Raw genomic sequence first — 20,559 nt, forward strand, 5'->3', positions numbered from 1 at the left:
GCAATTCTCCTGCCTCAGCCTCCCAAGTAGCCGGGACAACAGGTGCACGCTGCCACACTCGGCTAATTTTTTGTATTTTAGTAGAGACGGGATTTCACCATATTGCCCAGACTGGTCTTGAACTCCAGAGCTCAGGCAATCTGCCTGCCTCGGCCTCCCAAAGTGCAAGGATTATAGGCATGAGCCACTGGGCCCGGCCAATTTTTGTATTTTATGTAGAGACGGGGTTTTGCCATGTTGCCCAGGCTGGTCTTGAACTCCTGAGCTCAAGGGATCTGTCTTACACAGTGCTAGGATTACAGGCGTGAGCCACCACATCCAGCTGAAAAGATTCTTGAAGAAAATTAAAAGTGCTACTCTAGTGAAAACATGTATGATAAGAAAGCAAAACAGCCTTATTGCTGACATGGATAAAGTTTTAACAGTATGGATAGATCAAATCAGCCATGATACACACTTATCCAAAGCCTAATCCAAGCAAGGCCCTAACCCTCTTCAATTCTATGAAGGCTGAAAGAGGTGAAGAAGCTGCAGAAGAGAAGTCTGAAGCTAGCAGAGATTGGTTCATGAAGTTTAAGGAAGAAAATCCATCTCCTTAACATTAAAGTGCAAGACGAAGCAGCAAGTGCTGATGGAGAAGCTATAGCAAGTTACCCAGAAAATCTGGCTAAGATCATTGATGAAGGTGGCTACACTAAACAACAGATTTTCAATGTAGATGAAACTGCCTTCTATTGAAAGAAGATGCCGGGCAGGCGTGGTGGCTCATGCCTGTAATCCCAGCACTTTGGAAGGCTGAGGCGGGTGGATTACAAGGTCAGGAGTTCGAGACCAGCCTGGCCAATATGGTGAAACTGCATCTCTACTACTAATACAAAAATTAGCCGGGTGTGGTAGTGTGTGCCTATAGTCCCAGCTACTCGTGAGGCTGAGGCAGGAGAATTGCTTGAACCTGGGAGGTGGAGGTTGTGGTGAGCCGAGATTGCACCACTGCACTCTAGCCTGGGCCACAGAGCAAGACTCAGTCTCAAAAGAAAAAAAAAAAAAAATGATGCCACCGAGGACTTTCATAGCTAGAGAAGAGAAGTCAATGCCTGGCTTCAAAGGACAAGCTAACTCTCTCTTTAGGGCTAATGCAGCTGGTGACTTTAAGTTGAAGCCAATGCTCATTTACCATTCTAAAAATCCTAGGGCCCTTAAGAATTATGCTGAATTTGCTCTGCCTGTGCTCTATAAATGGAAAAACAAAGCCTGGATGACAGCACATCGGTTTACAGCATGGTTTCCTGAATATTTTAAAACCACAGTTGAAACCTAGTACTCAGAACGAAAGATTCCTTTTCAAAACATTTCTGCTCACTGGTACTGCATCTAAGCCAAGAGCTCTGATGGAGATGAACAAGGAGCTTAATGTTGTTTTCATGCCTACTAACATAACATCCATTTTGCAGCCCACAGATCAAGGAGTAATTCAACTTTCAAGCATTGCTATTTAAGAAATATATTCTGTAAGGCTATAGCTGTCATATAGATAGTGATTCCTCTGATGGATCTAGGAAAGCAAATGAAAACCTCCTGGAAATAATTTACCATCTTGGATGCCATTAAGAATACTGGTGATTCATGGGAGGGGGTCAAAATACCAACATTAACATGAGTTTGGAGGAAGTTGATTCCAGCTCTCTTGTGGGCTTTCAAGACTTCAAGGGAGGAAGTAACTGCAAATGTGACACAAAATAGTATGAGAAGTAGGCCGGGCACGGTGGCTCATGCCTGTAATCCCAGAACTTTGGGTGGCTGAGGCGGGTGGATCACTTGAGGCCAGGAGTTTGAGACTAGCCTGGTCAACATGGTGAAACCCATCTCTACTAAAATACAAAAAATTAGCCAGGCGTGGTGCTGTGTGTCTGTAATCCCAGCTACTCTGGAGGCTGAGGTGGGAGAACTGCTTGAATCCGGGAGGCAGGGGTTGCAGTGAGCCGAGATCATGCCATCGCACTCCAGCCCTGGGTGACAGAGCGAGACTTTGTCTCGGAAAAAAGAAAAAAAAAGAAATAGTAAGAGAACTAGAAATAGAAATGGAACATGAGGATGCGACAGAATTACTGCAATCTCAAGATAAAACCTGAACAGATGAGGAGTTGCTTCTTTTAGATGAGCAAAGTGGTTTCTTGAGATGAAATCTACTCCTGGTGAAGATGCTGTGAACATTATTGAAATGATAAAAAAAGATTTAGCCTATGACATAAACTCAGTTGATAAAGCAGTGGCTGGATTCAGGAGAATTGATTCAAATTTTGAAAGAAATTGTACTGTGGTTAAAATGCTATCAAACAGCATCACATGCTACAGAGAACTCTTTCATGAAAGGAAGAGTAGATTGATGTGGCAAACTTAACGGTCTTATTTTACAAAATTGCCATGGCCAGCCCAACCTTCAGCAATAACCACCCTGATCTGTCAGCGGCTATCAACACTGAGGCAAGATTCTCCACTAGCAAAAAGATTATGACTTGCTGGCCAGGCGCGGTGGCTCAAGCGTATAATCCCAGCACTTTGGGAGGCCAAGGCAGGCGGATCACGAGGTCAGGAGATCGAAACCATCCTGGCTAACACGGTGATACCTTGTCTCTATTAAAAATGCAAAAAATTAGCCGGGCGTGGTGGCAGGCACCTGTAGTCCCAGCCATTCGGGAGGCTGAGGCAGGAGAATAACGTGAACCCAGGAGGTGGAGCTTGCATTGAGCCAAGATCGCGCCACTGCACTCCAGCCTGGGCAACAGTGCGAGACTTGCTGAAGGTTCAGATAATTGTTGGCTTATATACACTGAAAAACCAAAAAATGTGTGTGACTTGCTTTATTGTCATGATCTGGAACCAAATCTGGAACATCTCCAAGGTATGCCTATATTGTGTTGTACAGGGAGAAAAGCAGGGGAACAAATGAAACTGCAGAACACACATGTAAAGATACAACTTTGTTTAAGGGAATAATGACAGAGAAACTACATGGGAGCTTTGGGACTTACAGTGCTCAGAGGAAAAGTCTGATAAAAGCTACAGTCACCCAGTAACTTAGAAATAAAGTACGAAGTTAAGTTTGGATCCAAGAATAATGTATTTATGGCTAAAGAGCAAATGGTCCAAAAGTTTTGTGTATACTGTATCCAAGGCTCACTCATTTGCTTATTCCTCGTGTGAGAGAGAGGAGTTCACTCTTACCTGTAAGAAAGGGTATCAAGCCCACTGATACTTGTATTTGTGTGTGTGTGTGTATGTGTGTGTGTGTCTATGCCTCAAACAAGCACCAGCTTCTTAACCAGAAACCTGCAAAGGAAGGGCAAACATTAAATCCTCACTCCACCATCATATATACCTTGTTCAGCACAGAGCTCACAAGGGCTGAGGGAACCACCGCAGAGTCATCTAAGGAGTCCAGAGAAGAACGCACCCGTAGAAAGGCCAGGCCAAAGGACTGATGACGCATGAAGGGTTGGGAGCAGGTCAGGCGAAGTCGATCCCATAACTCTCCTGAGGCTGGAGCCAGGAAATCAACTCAAGGGAAAAAGAGAAAGAAAATAAGGGGGGAATGAAAATGCATAAATGGGAGAGAAAGAGGATGAAAAGGTCAATACTAAGGAAAGGAGCTATAGAGAGTAACCTCCAACAAAAGGAAGAAGGAGGTCATCAGTAAATGTCCCCTTAGGCTTGGGTGCTCAGGGTATGGTAATGCCAAGCAGGCCAGTCAGGGCATTCTCATATCCAGTCCCTTGCCTTCTCGTCATCATTCCTCTGTCACAGTTCCACACCATTCTCAGCATGAATTCTATTCCTTCTCCAGGGACCTCATCAATATCTCATTTTAAGAAGTTACCTGCAGAGTAAGGGCCCAGTGGATTACCTGAGATATATATCAACCCTTCCTGGATCATAAGACTTCAACCTCCCTCACACCACCACGTGCTCTACATGCTCACAGTATCACATTCTGATATCACAAACCCTCCACATCTTGAGTTCCTAACACTGTCTAGTCAGTACCTCACTTCCTCCAAATCACATGCCCCTCCAATGTCACTCTTCCTTTACAACATTACAAATACTTCCAACTTAAAAACAGACAAATCCTTATGAGACTGTACATTCCTAGAGGCTAGGAATCAGATCTTATGTTTTTTCTGTAGTGCCTAGTGAACAGAGATTTGTATAAACAGAATTCAGTAAACATTATGCACTATATAACTATAACCACTATGTAGCCTTCCATCACTTACATAAACATCTATCCTACATCCACACTTATACCCACACAAACTTATTATTGTTATTATTTTTTGAGACAGAGTTTCATTCTTGTCGCCCAGGCTGGAGTGCAATGGCACAATCTCGGCTCACTGCAACCTTTGCCTCCCAGGTTCAAGCAATTCTTCTGCCTCAGCCTCCTCAATAGCTGGGATTACAGGTGCTTACCACCATGCCTGGCTAATTTTTGTATTTTTAGTAGAGATGGGATTTCACCATGTTGGCCAGGCTGGTCTCGAACTCCTGACCTCAGATGATCCACCCGCCCCGATCTCCCAAAGTGCTGGGATTACAGGCGTGAGCCACCGCGTCCGGCCACAAAAATAATCAACAAGTGTGTGTGTGTTCTATATATTGGGCCCTACCGAACCACAAGTTATGTATAAATATAAATAGTTCATAAATCTCCATCTCTCCAGCTAGCATGCATCCTCAGCACACAGATCTCACACACAAGCACACCATTCCTTAACCACCCTTTGCCCCCAACAGATATAACTAAGCCCCTGCACAGGCTCCCTCTCACAGTCTACACCTAATAGCACTCACAGCCCTCTTTAGTACTGCAACTCTGTTTCTCATAAAGACCACCCCCATCTTTTCTGCTTTTGCCCTCTTTACCATCTTTAAACATGCGGACCCTGGAGTGGTTCTTCCCCTGCTTTGAATCAGTTAGAGACATTAGTATGGTTGCAGGGAGCAGGGTGACGAAAGCTCTGTCCAGGGGCCAGGAAGAACGGCCCACATCAATTTGCAGGAATGCACAGCCACAGTTACCTGGGGACAAAAGGTTGAGAGAAGGTTAAGAGGGATGAGACAACTGAAGACAAAGGAATAGGGTGGAAGGAGGACACTCCTCTACTTCACAGCTAGTTGAAAGCCAGAAAGGTTTATCGATATGTGGAGTCCCATAGGGAGCCAGTAACTGGAGTGGAATGAGACTCCAGTCCACTAAATACCAGTGTCACACATTCACCATGTTCCTTCCAGCCAGAACCCTTCCCCTGATTAAAGAGACTTGTTGCTTCTCTGTCCTCTGGCCCTGGTGGAGAGCGCTAAATTCTGTCTCTTTTAATTCCTTGCTAGGGAGCCTGACATCTCTCTGTCCTGACGAAACAGACCAGTGGACTTGACAGTTCCAGATTCCAGAGAATTCTGAGGTCAATCTTCTCAATCCATAAACTCCTATTCAGCCTTCTTGGATTATCCTTGCACAGTTAATCTCTCCAGCATCCTCCTGATACTGATATTTACAGGTGTATGCAGGTTCTATTTGTTGGGATTTATTTTTATTTTTTGTGAGACAGGGTCTCATTGTTGCCCAGGCTGGAGTGCAGTGGCATTATCACAGCTCACTGCAGCCTCAACCTCCTGGGCTCAGGTGATCCTCCCACCTCAGCTTCTCATGTAACTGGGACTACAGGTGTGCACGATCACACCTGGCTAATTTTTGAACTTTTGGTAGATACGGGATTTTGCCATGTTGCCCAGGCTGATCTCAAACTCCTGGGTTCAAGGGATCCTCCTGCCTTGGCCTCCCAAAGTGTTGCGATTACAGGCATGAGCCATTGTGCCTGGCTGGGATTTATAATTACCTCAGTGTCCTAAGGTTTTACCCAAACCACTAAGATCAAAGCATAGTAGTTATGTTGCATAATTTGAGGAGCACCATTCACATTGTATTCTACGTGAATAGAGCCCTTGGAGTTCTCCACACAGATCTGCTCCAAGGGCAAGGGCCACATTTCCCTTTGACACCCAGGTAAAACTTACTCCATAAAGACTGCTCAGTCAGAATGAACTGAGACACGCTAGTGGAGTAGTTAGAGGGGACTATCATTCCTGTGTTCTTCCTCAGAGGTTCCTAGGCCACAGAGAACTCACCCACATCAATGTAGCCAATGGGCACTGCCCTCTCCAGCTGTAATTCTACTTTCAGTTGCCCACTCTTGTCCTGAGGGCAGCTGAGCCAAGGTCTCCTTGGATTATCTGGGTTTAGCAAGTTCTGTACAGGATACCTGGGATCCTAAGTAAGAGAGGAGGAGAAAATCAGGAATCTCACTGATCCCAAGGGAAAAAGGATGCCCACAAATGAGGGGTCCCTAAAACTCCAAACCGTCCCAGTCATCCTAACATGATAGAAAAGGCACTAGATGGGAGGCCATAGGAATTCTGTTATCATGTGCCAAGTGGTTTGCAGATATCATTTTTCTCTATCTCATTTACCAGATGACCTCCTTTAATCTTCATAACAATTCTTAGGTGGTTACTATTATTACTTCCAAATTAACAGATCAGTACTGAAGCCGAGAGGTTCAGAAACTTACTGAAGGCCATAGGCTCAATAACCAAGCAAAGCAGAATTCCCAGGTTTCTGAAAGCAGAGCTCTTTTTTTTTTTTTTCAAGACAAGAGTCTCACTCTGTCAGACAAGAGTCTCACTCTGTCACCCAGGCTGGAGTGCAGTGACACAATCTCGGCTCAATGCAACCTCCGCCTCCCGAATTTAAGCAATTCTCTGCCTCAGCCTCCTGAGTAGCTGGGATTACAGGTGCTCACCACCATGACCGGCTAATTTTTTTGGATTTTTAGTAGAGATGGGGTTTCACCATTTTGGCCAGGCTGTTCTTAAACTCCTGGGCTCAAGCAATCTGCTCGCCTCAGCCTCCCAAAGTGCTGGGATTATAGGCGTGAGCCACCACGCCCTGCCAAAAGCAGAGCTTTTTTTTTTTTTTTTTTGAGACAGTCTTACTCTGTTGCCCAGACTGGAGTGCAGTGGCGTGATCTCAGCTCACTGCAAGCTCCACCTCCCAGGTTCATGCCATTCTCCTGCCTCAGTCTCCCCAGTAGCTGGGACTACAGGCGCCCACCACCACACCTGGCTAATTTTTTTGGTACTTTTAGTAGAGATGGGGTTTCACATGTTAGCCAGGATGGTCTCAATCTCCTGACCTTGTGATCTGCCCGCCTCGGCCTCCCAAAGTGCTGGGATTACGGGCGTGAGACACTGTGCCTGGCCCAAAAGCAAAGCTCTTAACCACCATGATATGCTATTTCATTTATAAGATTTTTTTTTTTTTTTTGAGCTGCAGTCTCGCTCTTGTTGCCTAGGCTGGAGTGCAATGGCGTGATCTCCACTCACTGCAACCTCCGCCTCCCGGGTTCAAGCAATTCTCCTGCTTCAGCCTCCCGAGTAGCTACGATTACAGGCATGTACCACCACCCCTGGCTAATTTTGTATTTTCAGTAGAGATGGGGTTTCTCCATGTTGGTCAGGCTGGTCTCGAACTCCCGACCTCAGGTGATCTGCCCACCTCGGCCTCCCAAAGTGCTGGGATTACAGGCATGAGCCACCGAGCCCAGCCAAAATGTTTTCAAGGACATTTATTTATCTTTATAGTTATTCTGTGGGATAAGAAAGTCAAAGATTTTTATTCTAAGTTTATAACTTATGCTTAAAGTGATTAATCAACATCAATAATAATGATACTGAGATATAAATTATGAGTTCTAACCTAAAGTCAGATATTTTTTGGTTGACAGATCTTGAGTAAACTACTTTCTCTCTGGGTCTAAATTTCTTTCCTTCTGTAATCCCAGCTGCTTGGGGGCCAAGGCAGGAGAATCGCTTGAGCCTGGGAGGCGAAAGTTGCAGTCAGCCGAGACTGGGCCACTGTACTCCAGCCTGGGCGACAGAGTGAGACCCTATCTCAAACAAACAAACAAACAAACAAATTTCTTCTTCTTCTTCTTTTTTTTTCAGAGACAGGGTCTTGCCCTGGATGGAGTGCAGTGATACAATCATGGCTCGCTGCAGCCTCAAATCCCTGCGAGGATCACTTGAGTGATCCCCCTTCCTCTGCCTCCTGAGTGAGTAGCTGGGACTACAGGTGTATGCCACTGCACCTAGTTAATTTGTATTTTTAATTGAGACAGGGTCTTGCTCATTGCCCAGGGTACAGTGCAGTGGCACAATCGCAGCTCACTGTAGACTTAACTTCCCAGGCTCAGGAACCTCCCACCTCAGTCTCCTGAGGAGGTGGGACTACAGGTGCATGCCACCACACCCGACTAACTTTTGTATTTTTTGTAGAGATGGGGCTTCACCATGTTTCCCAGGCTGGTCTTGAACTCCTGGGCTCAAGCAATCTGCTCGCCTCAGCCTCCCAAAGTGCTGGGATTATAGCTGTGAGCCACCGCACCTGGCTATTTAAAATTTTTTTGTAGAGATGGGATCTTGTTACATTGCTCAGGTTGGTCTCCAACCCCGGCCTCAAGCCATCCTTCCACCTCAACCTCCCAAAGTGTTGGGATTACAGGTATGAGCCCTGTAATCTAAATGTCTTCATCCATAAGTGAAAGAGAAAGACCAGACTCATGGTTTTCAACCTTTTCTGTTTTAGCAATAAAATCCTTTTAACTGAAATCTTACACTGGTGTGTGTGTGTGTGTGTGCATGCGCACATGTGCATGTTTTTTTGATAAATAAAAGGAGAGCTCTGGTTAGAGCACAGGTAGGGAGGACTAGAGACATACTTGTCCCCCTCTCCCTTTCAACTTCCAGAAGTGGGTCTCTCTACAGAGTACAGCTGAAAACACAAAGTTTGAAACTAGCTAATGTTCTCTAGCATTTTATAAGGCTAAAAGTCTATGAAGCAGTCGGGTGTGGTGGCTCACGCCTGTAATCTCAGCACTCTGGGAGGCCAAGGCAGGAAGATCATGAGGTCAGGAGTTTGAGACCAGCCTGGCCAATGTAGTGAAACCCTATCTCTACTAAAAATACAGAAATTAGCAGGGCATGGTGGCATGTGCCTATAGTCCCAGCTACTCAGGAGACTGAGGCAGGAGAATCACTTGAACTCAGGAGGCGGAGGTTGTGGAGAGCCAAGATCACACCACTGCACTCCAGCCTGGGCAACAGAGCGAGATTCCATCTAAAAAAAATAAAAAGTCTATGAAGCAAATTGTTTAGCCTGACCATGCAGGTAAGGAGGGTAAGTGTAATACTATTTTTCTTAGAATAGGGGTTAATATATTAGTTCCTAAAGATCCTCTAAGGATCTTTTCTTTTTCTTTTTTTTGATACAAGGTCTTGCTCTGTCACCCAGGCAGGAGTGCAGTGGCACAATCATGGCTCACTGTTAGCCTCAACCTCCTGGGCTCAAGTAATTCTCCCACCATGGCTTCCTGAGTAGCCGGGTCCACAGGCACATGCTCTCACACAGGGCTAATTTTTAATTTTTTGTGGAAATGGGATCTCCCTGTGTTGTTCAGGCTGGTTTGGAAGTCTTGGGCTCAAGAGATCCTCCTGCCTTAGGCTCCCAAAGTGCTGGAATTACAGGCATGAGTCCCATGCCTGGTCTAAGGATCTCCCTGAAATGTGTGGGGATGTTTTTGACTATCACAATGACTAAGACGCCTGGGGGCCAGGGATGCTAAATATCTCATCATGCAAATGATATTGCTACAAAATACAGACTTATGGCCCCAAATGCCAATGGCACCCCTTGAGAAAGACCAGGATAACAGAAGAGGAAGAGGGGGAGTAGGATTAAATAGAGCAGTGAAAGAAAGGAAAGGGTGGGAAGTCCCTAAGAATCACCACATCAGATGAGGCCTGGTCTCAGGGCCTAGAATCTAGCTCTAATTGTGATATTGTAGAACTTTCAGGAAGGAGGCTGAGATCACACTTGATGGTGGTGGTGATATCCTCACAAGTCTGGGATCATCTCAAGTGCTCTGCCCTGTTCTCAATGATAGAATGATCAAACTCCCCTTCTGAGGATCCTGGTGCAGTTTCTGGTCTTACAGCTTTGCCAGTGCCCTTCAAACTGGGTGGAATCCTGAGGGTGCTGTTTTGTGTACTTTCAACTTCTGAGAACACTTCCTTTACGTTTCCTGCACTTCTGTGGGAACAACCTGAGGGCAAGAGCTGTTTCTTCTCTTAGACTCTGAACTCACAATGTCTTTTCTGTTAGATTGGGAGTTTCCTGAAAGTGGAGCCAAGACTCCTGTTTTTTCATTCCTTTCAGTTATCAAGAAAGCAAATCATGCCTGCTGATTAATATACCTGAGAAGAAAATGATACCACATGGCTGATCTTCACAGGAGCCATGGTGGCCGAGCAGCTGTTTCAAGTACAAGGCAAAAATGCTTCCTCCCAAGATTTCTTCTGTCACTACTTTGGCACTGACTATGTGCTAGCTTCCAGAAAAGCAAGAATCCTCATATCACTCCTGAAAAAGAGAACAGAAGAAAAACAAACTAGCCGTGCCTGTGATAACAGGAGTTATTTATAGCAGTCAGTTCATTTCTCTTTTTTTTTTTCTGGGACAGAGTCTCGCTCTGTCACCCAGGCTGGAGTGCAGTCGTGCGATCCTGGCTCACTGCAAGCTTTGCCTCCCAGGTTTATGCCATTCTCCTGCCTCAGCCTCTCAAGTAGCCAGGATTACAGGCACATGCCACCACGCCCGGCTAATTTTTTATATTTTAAGTAGAGATGGAGTTTCACTGTGTTAGCCAGGACGGTCTCAATTTCCTGACCTTGTGATCCACCAGCCTCACCTCCCAAAGTGTTGAGATTACAGGTGTGAGCCACTGCACCCGGCTGAGTTAGTCCATGACCAACATGGGCCTGGTGGGAGTGGTGGCAGGGAGTAGGTTTGGATCAGCTGATGAGGCTCCAAAAAACACAAAATAACTCGAATGCAACCAGAAGGCAACACAGCAGCAAGTGCAAAATAATATATTAAGATGTTAATGTTGGATTTGTATATACATGAGCTCTCAAGGGCATGAATTGTGCCTTAAATTGTACACCTTTATATCACTAGAGCCTAGTACATGGTAAGGATAGGCAACAAATGTTCAACAAAATATATGACACAACTCTTTTTTTCTTCTTCTCCTAAAATGAATCTTCTACATTTAGCTTTTCATGAAGTTATTCCTCTACTAGACATCTTCAATGACGTGCTGATTTATGCAAAACCCTTGGTAAGCTGGGTGTGGTGGCACGTGCTTGTAGTCCTAACTACTCAGGAGATTGAGGCAGGAAGATCACTCAGGCCCAGGAGTTGGAGGCTGCAGTGAGCCATGATGGTGCCACTGTATTCCAGCCTGGGTGACAGAGTGAGACCCTAACTCTAAAAAAAAAAGTTCACAAAGGCCGGGCGTGGTGGCTCAAGCCTGTAATCCCAGCACTTTGGGAGGCTGAGACGGGCGGATCACTAGGTCAGGAGATCGAGACCATCCTGGCTAACATGGTGAAACCCCGTCTCTACTAAAAAATACAAAAAAAACTAGCCGGGAGAAGTGGCAGGCGCCTGTAGTCCCAGCTACTCGGGAGGCTGAGGCAGGAGAATGGTGTAAAAAAACCGAACCCGGGAGGTGGAGCTTGCAGTGAGCCGAGATCCCGCCACTGCACTCCAGCCTGGGTGACACAGCAAGACTCCGCCTCAAAAAAAAAAAAAAAAAGTTCACATGGGTATTTGCACTTCGTGTTTTGCCAAACATTTTAGGTAAATTTTTAAATATATGCAAAAACACACATATTAGTATAATGAACTCATGCATCCATCACCTTGCTTCAACAATTCCTTGCTGAGAGGAGTTTTAAAGTTGTCCGAATGTCTTTAGGTGGAATATCTTCAAATATTTATCCCTGTCTATTTTATTCATGTTTGTTACCCATCTGGCTCCTGAAAATACGAGTCCATGACTCTTGATATACTCCTGGCCATAATGGTCTTTTTGCTTACCCTCCCCACCAAAAGTTTTTTTCCCTTTTCTCCAAGATTTTGCTCATGCCATTGCCTATGCTTGGAATGTTCTTTCTCTTTCCCATTTACCAAATCTAATGCATCTTTGGTGCTCAAATGTCACCTCTCCTCTGCTGAAACAGCTTAAGGTGACAGCTCCATCCTGTCAATCCTCACTTAGCCTTTAACAGAGTGCCTCATATTACAATTATATGGGTATGTCTTCTTTGTCCGTTGACAAATTGTAAGCTCCTGGGGGACAGGTTTCATGTCTGATTCATTTCTGTGTACCCAATGTAAAAGGGAAAATATAGTTCCTGATTTGCAAATGTCTGTTGAATGAATGACCATAAAAATTGTGCTCCAAAGGGCTCACAGTCACAAAGCATTCAAAGTGGGGTAGATTGTAGCAATAGCAGTAACAAACTCTTAGTGAATGCCATCTAAACATCAAGCACTCCTCACAGGCCACAGCCAATATGGGGCTAAGGCTTCAAAGACAGAAGAATGAAGAATGAGTCCTGAGTCTCCTCTCTAGGGCTCAGATTAATTAAAGCTCACTCTTCCCATTACGGGAACTCACTGGGCACACAAATATCTTTCCTTCTTTCTGCTAGATTTTGGAGATATAAAAATAATAAAAATAAGACATAGCCTCTGTTTTGAAGAAACTCACAGTATATTTTTGTGATTTGATGCGAAAAACTCCACCATCTCTTACCATCAATGAACACTCAGGCCAGGCATGGTGGCTCACGCCTGTAATCCCAGCATATTGGGAAGCTGAGGACGGTGGATATCTTAAGCCCAGGAGTTCAAGATCAGCCTGGACAACATGGCGAAATCCCATCTCTACAAAAAAAAAAAAAAAAAAAAATTAGCCAGATGTGGTGGCGTGTGCCTGGAGCCCAAGCTACTCAGGAGGCCGAGGCAGAAGGATTGCTTGAGCTTGGGAGGCAGAGGTTGCAGTGAGCTGAGATTGCACCATCACACTCCAGCCTAAGAGACAGTGAAACCCTATCTCAAAAATAAATAAATACACAAATAAATAAACACTCTTGGTTTGGCAATTCCGACAATCAAACTGCTTGTAGTTCTCACAAGATTAAGTTCTTTGAGAACTCCTTCCCTTACAAAAACTGTTGCTGCCATTTTTTGGTAATTACTTGTTTACCCTGTGTGCCTCCTCACTAAGTAGTAAGCTCTTTGAGGATGTGGATTTTTGTCATGTTCATGATCTCCTACACTTCAGAGCAGCATCATGATTCTGTCAGAAGCAATAAAGTAATAAATGATGTTCAGGAAATTGGTTGACAATGAGAAGAAAAATAAAAGTAGATCCCTACCTCACAACATATTTAAAAAATTATACCTAGGCTGGGCATGGTGGCTCATACCTGTAATCCCAGCATTTTGGGAGGTCGAGGTGGGTGGATCACTTGAGGTCAGGAGTTTGACACCAGCCTGGCCAACACGGTGAAACCCTATTTCTACTCAAAATACAAAAATTAGCTGGGTGTGGTGGCACATGCCCGTAATCCCAGCTACTAGGGAGGCTGAAGCAGAATTGCTTGAACCTGGGAGGCAAAGGTTGCAGTGAGCCAAGATCACCCCTCTGCACTCCAGCGTGGGTAACAAAGTGAGATTCTGTCTCAAAAAATGAAATAAAATAAAACAAAATAAAATAAAGACAAATAATTATACCTAAAAGGCTGGGTACAGTGGCTCACACCTGTAATCTCATCACTTTGGGAGGCAGAGGCTCAGGAGGATTGCTTGAACCCAGAAGTTCAAGACCAGCAACATAGTGGGACCCGATCTCTACAAAATATTTTAAAATATCAGCCAGGTGTGGTGGCACATGCCTATAGTCCCAGGTACTCAGAAGGCTGAGGTGGGAGAATTGCTTGAGCCTGGGAGATGGAGACTACAGTGAGCAGTTATCACGCCACTGCAGTCCACCTGGGTGACAGAGCCAGACCCTGTTATCACTCAGGTTGGGCACAGTGGTTCACACCTGTAATCCCAGCACTTTGGGAGGCTGAGGCAGGTGGATCACTTGAGGTCAGGAGTTCGAGACCATGGCCAATATGGCGAAACCCCGTCTCCACTAAAAATACAAAAATTATCCGGGCGTGGTGGCGCGTCCATAGTCCCAGTTACTCAAGAGACTGAGACACAAGAATCGTCTGAACCCAGGAGGCGGAGGCTGCAGGGAGCCCAGATTGAACCACTGCATTCCAGCCTTGGTAACAGAGCAAGACACCGTCTCAAAGAAAAAAAAAAAAAGCACTTGGATTAAAAAACAAAATGAAACACAATACAATACTGTATAGTCACAGCTACATATAAGTTTTTAAAATGGATTGGGAGAACACAAGCTAATTCTAATCCATAATAGTTGCTTCTGGAGAAGAAGAGAGGGTAATGGGCTTGAGAGTAGAAAAAACAGGTAAGTTTAACTTTTATTGTATTACCTAGCTTTTAAGAAATGAGTAAGCAAATAAATCATAAGGCCAATAGTCAATTTAGGGTGATGGGTGTACAGTGTTTATAACATTCTCCGTATTAAGTTTCACAAAATAAAAATAATTATTTTCATTTTAAGTACATGAGATGCCTGTAGATGATGTAAATAATTCCCTCTAATTTTCTGTTGGTCCCAATATAAAGCTGACTTTTCTAGACGTTCTGTGGACTCACAGGCCATCCTAGTTCCGTTCACCAGACAGATCCAGGCGGACGCCCAGAGGCGTGTGAACTGGGGCTACAGGTTTGCAAGGTATCGAGTTCACATGCTGCTGAAAAATCAGTTACGAAGGCATACGTAGGGGTGGGGCAGTATGGTGTACAAAAAGGAGGGTATGGCAGGAGCGGGGGCCGCAGGAACTGGGTTAGAAAAGTGTGCAGAGATGCATGAATTGGCATGACAGCCTAACTAAGACGCGAAATGTGGGGGCCGTGGAGGTCCCGCAAGGCTCTTCAGCTCTCAGTTTCTGGAGCTCAAGCCGTACCTCTGCTTTCACTGTTCATCGGGAACAGGCTGCTCTGTTCATTTCCTTGATGGCCACCCCTCCTCCCTCTCGCCACTCCCCTCCCCATCAACAAATCCCAAAGCCCCTCACCCGGGACTGTGGACCTCGCGGAGCCACCGTTGCCTCAGATCGTGGACCACCAACCTATTCTCCCGCCAATTCGGCCCTCTAACCTTCGCCTTCTGACCCCGAGAGCTACTCTTCCGCCTTCCGTAGCACAGGAATGCGTTCTGGGCCTCAAGAAGCTGCTGTTTTTGAAAATGACTCCTACCGAGGCAAGACGGCAGGTGCTGCAGCCAGGAAAATACATTTGCGTGTGTTTTAATGTTTATTTTCACTCACTACAACTCTTTCTCGTGGACGGAGCGGAATTCAAACTTCCGTGTCAGCCTCAGTGCAGTTTGGGAAACGTAGTTCCTAGTACCCACGTCTCGCTCCTTGGAGGCCAGACTGAGGGAGCGTCGCGAAAGTTGCCCGTTTAGGAACTCTCCTATTTGGCTCTCCAAAGGGAAGAATTGGTTAAATAGTTCCACTGAAAATAATGCGATTCAAATTTCTCATTTTCCAAGAACGCTCCCTTGCTGAAGCAAGCTTCAAGGGCACGGGACTCCTCTCTCCTTGATCCTGAAACGTGCAGCAGGTAGATAACCTCCTGATCCCTGACAGTCTCCGCCTGTTTTTGATGCCCCGCCCCCTCTGCTGGAGTCCGAGCCGCCGATTGGCTAGGAGCACTTGAACGGCGGAAGCAGCTGGCTCGCGCGGGGACTGCGGTGAGGGGGCGAGCCGTGAAGATGGCGGCAGTGGTGGAGGTGGAGGTTGGAGGTGGTGCTGCTGGGGAACGGGAGCTGGATGAGGTAAGCGGAGTTGAGAGACGAGGAGAGACTCAGCCTGAGACTGAGGGGAGGGGCAGTGAGGTATCGGGAGGTGGGGGTCTTAGGAGAGACGGGAAAGATCCTGAGAGGGAAGGAGCTGACTAGGGGGCGGGTGCGTGGAGAGGGAAGTCAGAGGCACTACTGACTTGCGGACTCCGAGGCGGCCTTGGGAGTAGAAGACTTGCATTAGCTTCAAGGTTGGAGATGGAGGACAGAGAGAGAGGTTGGAGGGGTGAGGGTATTAAGATTTTGTGATTACTAGCTGGGGGTCTTAGGGTAGGACCGAAGGGCTAAGAGGTAGTTTGAGTTGGAGGGGCGTGAATTTCTTCAGGGGCTTCCTCTGTGGGAGAGGACTCTGTCTAAGCCTAGGATGGGGGTTGGGGACACAGACCTGGAAAGAGTGCTAATCCACTAGTAGTATAGCTTTGAGTTATTTTAAAGTTGGAAATGTTTTGTTTATCCTTACATTCTAAGATTTTGTATCTAATGTACGCTCAGTAAAGTTTTCGTCAACGAATGAAGGAACAAGTGGATGAATAAATGATTGTATGCCGGAATTCATGCATTTATTCACTTAATAAACATTATGACTTTTGCTCTGGATCCTGGGCCAGGTGCTAGGGAGACAAGGGGCCCCTCCGTTGAAGAGCCCACAATCTAGTGGTGGGAGACAGACAAGAATAGTCATTGCATTAAAGATATAATGGTGGCACTGAGAAGTGTGTAACAGTTCAGCTTGGGATAGGGAAGGTTTCCCGGAGTTGCTGAGTTTTAAACGATAAATAAGTGTCTCTCTCTCTCCTTCTAGACTTATGAGTTCCTTGAAGGTGAGCTCCTTGAGATTGTATGTTCCCTTTACCTATCTAATAGGCATTTAAAGACTGGGATATTAAATTACCAGTGGTCCTTGAAGGAATCACTAGGAGAAAGGAGATGTTGAGTGTGAAAGGAGTGAAGGGACAGGGCAGAGAAGCAGAGAGAGAGGTGAAAAAGGAAAATGAAAAGATTCTGAAGCCAGAGGCATTGAGATCTACTGGTGCTTGTGATCCTGCACATGCCACCATATGGACAGAGACATCACAGGAGTAGGAGGAAGGGGATTGGTTGTCAGAGATAAAACCAGGGAGATCTCTGAGGGGTCAGAATCTTAGAGGCCCCTTGCTGTGTGTTGGGTGTGGGAAGAGTGGGGAGGATTGGGGATGATTGAAGATGAGATTCAGAGAAAGGAAGAAGTGAACTTGGGAAGCACTAAGACTTGCCTGGTAGTGGGATGAGTTGGAGGAGTTGGGTTACCTGATTGAGATCATTAAGATGGGAGGAAGGGACTGAGAAATTGACAGGTGATCACAGCAGGGGAATTTTTAAAGAAGTGTTGTAGTCTTCTACCTCCCAATCACTAGAGACTATAGGTGTTTGGATGCTGGTTGGTTGGTTAGGTGAAGTGGTTATGGAAATGACCTCTAAGACCCCTTCTGGCTTTTACATTTCTGTGATTACAGTTGGCTGTGGTTCAATGAGATATATTTGAAGACACTTTGGAAAGAGTAGATACTGCATTGAAGTTCTTATTTATGGTTTGTTAGTCATGGGCTCTCCCTTGAGACAATTATGTGTATCTCAAAGCTTTAGTTATGTATGTCAGGGTTCATTGAGATAAAGAGCAGAAGTTTTGGCAGAGGAGAAAATAACATTTTCTTTCCTTCCTTCCTTCCTTTTTTTTTTTTTTGAGATGGAGTTTTGCTCTTGTTGCCCAGGCTGGAGTGCAGTGGTACAATCTTGGCTCACCACAACCTCTGCCTTCTGGGTTCAAACAATTCTCCTGCCTCAGCCTCCTGAGTAGCTGGAATTACAGGCATGCACCACCATGCCCGGCTAATTTTTTGTATTTTTATTAGAGACAGGGTTTTTCCATGTTGGTCAGGCTGGCCTTGAACTCCCGACCTCAGGTGATCCGCCCGCCTCGGCCTCCCAGATGTGCTGGGATTACAGGTGTGAGCCACTGTGCCCGGCTAAGCAAATAACATTTTCATTAAGACATTTTTGATTTTTGTTTCTTAGCTTTTCTTTATTGTTTTAAGGACTTAAGAGCTTCTAGTAGTATAATAGACTTTACAGAGTGTCATGCATAGAAGTTAACTTTATATGAAACCACTAGCATTCATCCCAGAAACCTTGTTACTTATTTCATTTCCTGAGAAAAAGTATAATCTGCTGTCCGGAAATTCCGTGTGGACTGGTTCTATCTTTTTTGTTGTTGTGTGTTTGAGAAAGTAAGCTCTGAGAAGCAGGAACTGTCATCCCTTCAAGCTCCAAAAATAACAGAGGTCTGGTCTGGCAGACCTTAGTTTGTATTCAAGTTTCTACTAATGTCTCCCCAGCTGTTTCTTTGCAGCCTTAGCTTGTGAAAGAGCAGGTGAAATCCGTCTTTAATATGTAATTATGGGGTCTACCATGTGTCTTGCACTGAGAATTCAAAGATGAGTAAGACAGGAGCTTTACCAATTTACAGTTGAGTGAAGAGACATGCAAATAGCGTATTATAATATTAGATAATTGCTGTAATGGAGGCGTGTAACAAATGCAGTGGGGCACAAGAGATCAAGCGCTTGAGTCGACTGGGGGAGTCTTTACGATAGAGATGGGTTTGAGCTGAAAAAGGTTGGGTTTACAAAAGAGCAGTGGTTTACATGTGGCGTTAATGTTGCCCCCTCTGTAGCATTTTCTGTTTGATTGATAGACTCTAATGTGGAGCTGAGATTATAATTGGGTAATGGGTAGCCTGGCTAAGATGGAGCTGTTGTACTTTTCTATTTCTTGGGAAAGAATGTACACACTGTGTACATTCAGGATGTTATACCTATGTTTTCCAATTTTAGATGCCATTAGCATGATACATGGTCTGGAATAGCATTCATTCATATTCCTTTTCTCTTTTTTTGTCTGGTTTCATTAATACTTTCTCTAGAAATTGAGACGTAATTTAGGCCTTCCTAATGGTTTCTTCCTTTGGAGAGAGAAATAGAAAAGAAGGTTTAGGAAAAGAGCTACCAGTAGAAAAGGCTACTGTTTCTTCAGCTCTTACCATACACTAGCCTCTGTTTAAAACCTGCATCATCTCATTTATTACTAACAGTAGGCCTGTGAATTAGATGGAGTTAACCCCATTTTATAAATGAGACTGAGGCTAGAGAGGCTAAGGAACTTTCCTAGGATTCCACAGTTTGTGAGTAGGGAAGTACAGCTTATGATCCAGGCCTGCCTATGCTATATGGAGCTTAGCCCATTCTATGCTGAGCACCTGGGTTCCGTTTGTGCTCTAGGGGGTGGGTACTTTAAAATTGTATAGTCTTAATCATCTCATGTGTAAAAATGGATACCATATATTTGATAAGTGGCTGTGATTCAAAAGAGCATTTTGAATTTCACATTTGTGAGGAAGGTTTTATTAGTATTCCCTATTTGTGATTGAGGAAGCTGAGGTTCAGAGGATTTGAGATATGCCAAAGGTCTTGAGACTACCAAGTGGTGTCACAAAGATTTAAACCCACGTTTCCAGATTCTAGAGTGTTTGTTTCCCTTCATTCTAAAGACCCAAACTCTTTTCTTTGCGTAAAAGTTCCATTTTCAAAGCATAAAGCAGCATTTCTTCCCTGAGGGGATCAAAATGAGGGTTAACCAAAAGCATATTGGTTTTTCTATACAGATCCTTTAACTCACTGATAACTGGATTCTGCTGAACCCCTGTTCAGGAGGAATGATTAGCCTATTGGTAGTTAGGGATAAGAGAAATGGGCCTAGCCAGCTTAGGTCAGGTGTTAAACTGGCCATGATGACTGCTTAAGCTCAGTTCTGTCTCTCAGCCTGGCAAAGTACAGCATGCTTGAGATGCTAGTAGGATAAGATGTGGGTACCAGTTAGGTGGCCCAAAGGCCAATCTACTCCTGGAGCTAGTGATTTCCTCCTCAAAGGGGAGGCTAACCAACCTCTGAGAGGAATTAGATGCACCCTTTGGGCACAGAAAGCTAACTTGGGAATTAAGGTAGAAAAGCACTTCAATACCCAATAGGGCCAGCCAGGGCGTTGCCTGGCTAGTGACTGTGAATCTGGATGTGTCCACTCCCAAGTCCTATTTATCTGCCAAAATGATGTGAAATCATGCAGATTCAGTGAGGAGTTTCCAGCTCAAGCCAGAGTTCAAAGCAGGTATCCCAGCCTGCAGCTAACTTGAGGTATTAATATTATTGCCTCAGGTGAATAATTTACCTCTCTTTGGCCCTGTTTTACTCTTGTTAAAAGAGGAGATTGGACTAGATTGGTGGTTTTTAAACCTTTATTTAGTCATGAATCCTTTTATTCAAACAAAATCTCACTCTGAAGCCTTGTGGTCCTTGAATGGATTCAACAGAACCCCTAAGGTGCTTGAAGCCACCCTTTGAAAACCAAGGATTTTTCTGTTATAGTCCACTGATTGGGTCAGCCCACTCTTTAAATTTAAAAAAAATTTTTTTTATTTTTTTGAGATGGAATCTCGCTCTGTCGCCAAGGCTGGAGTGCGGTGGCACGATCTCGGCTCACTGCAAGCTCCGCCTCC

The 20,559-nt window shown here is 45.0% G+C and overlaps 2 protein-coding genes across 4 annotated transcripts in view; one reads left to right on the forward strand and one right to left on the reverse strand.

The window, feature by feature from the left end:
- LOC105522300 (short transient receptor potential channel 2-like) overlaps positions 1–15,475 on the reverse strand; it is a 59,145-nt gene extending 43,670 nt beyond the window's left edge. The window contains 5 exon segments of the mRNA XM_011956767.1: positions 3,377–3,555; positions 4,924–5,079; positions 6,187–6,328; positions 10,372–10,537; positions 15,187–15,475. Coding sequence (XP_011812157.1) covers positions 3,377–3,555; positions 4,924–5,079; positions 6,187–6,328; positions 10,372–10,416 — 522 coding nt within the window. The 5' untranslated portion in view covers positions 10,417–10,537; positions 15,187–15,475.
- A 47-nt stretch (positions 15,476–15,522) lies between these two features.
- Positions 15,523–20,559, forward strand: part of RNF121 (ring finger protein 121) — a 69,314-nt gene continuing 64,277 nt past the window's right edge. For 2 of the 3 annotated variants that reach the window (XM_011956769.1, XM_011956770.1), the window contains exon 1: positions 15,544–15,950. In XM_011956769.1, coding sequence (XP_011812159.1) covers positions 15,946–15,950 — 5 coding nt within the window. In that variant the 5' untranslated portion in view covers positions 15,544–15,945. Of the gene's footprint in view, positions 15,951–20,559 lie in introns of all 3 variants that reach the window. The other variant, XM_011956768.1, reaches the window with a different exon arrangement.

This window comes from Colobus angolensis, unplaced genomic scaffold (assembly GCF_000951035.1).
Source record: "Colobus angolensis palliatus isolate OR3802 unplaced genomic scaffold, Cang.pa_1.0 Scaffold424, whole genome shotgun sequence".
NCBI lineage: Eukaryota > Metazoa > Chordata > Mammalia > Primates > Cercopithecidae > Colobus > Colobus angolensis.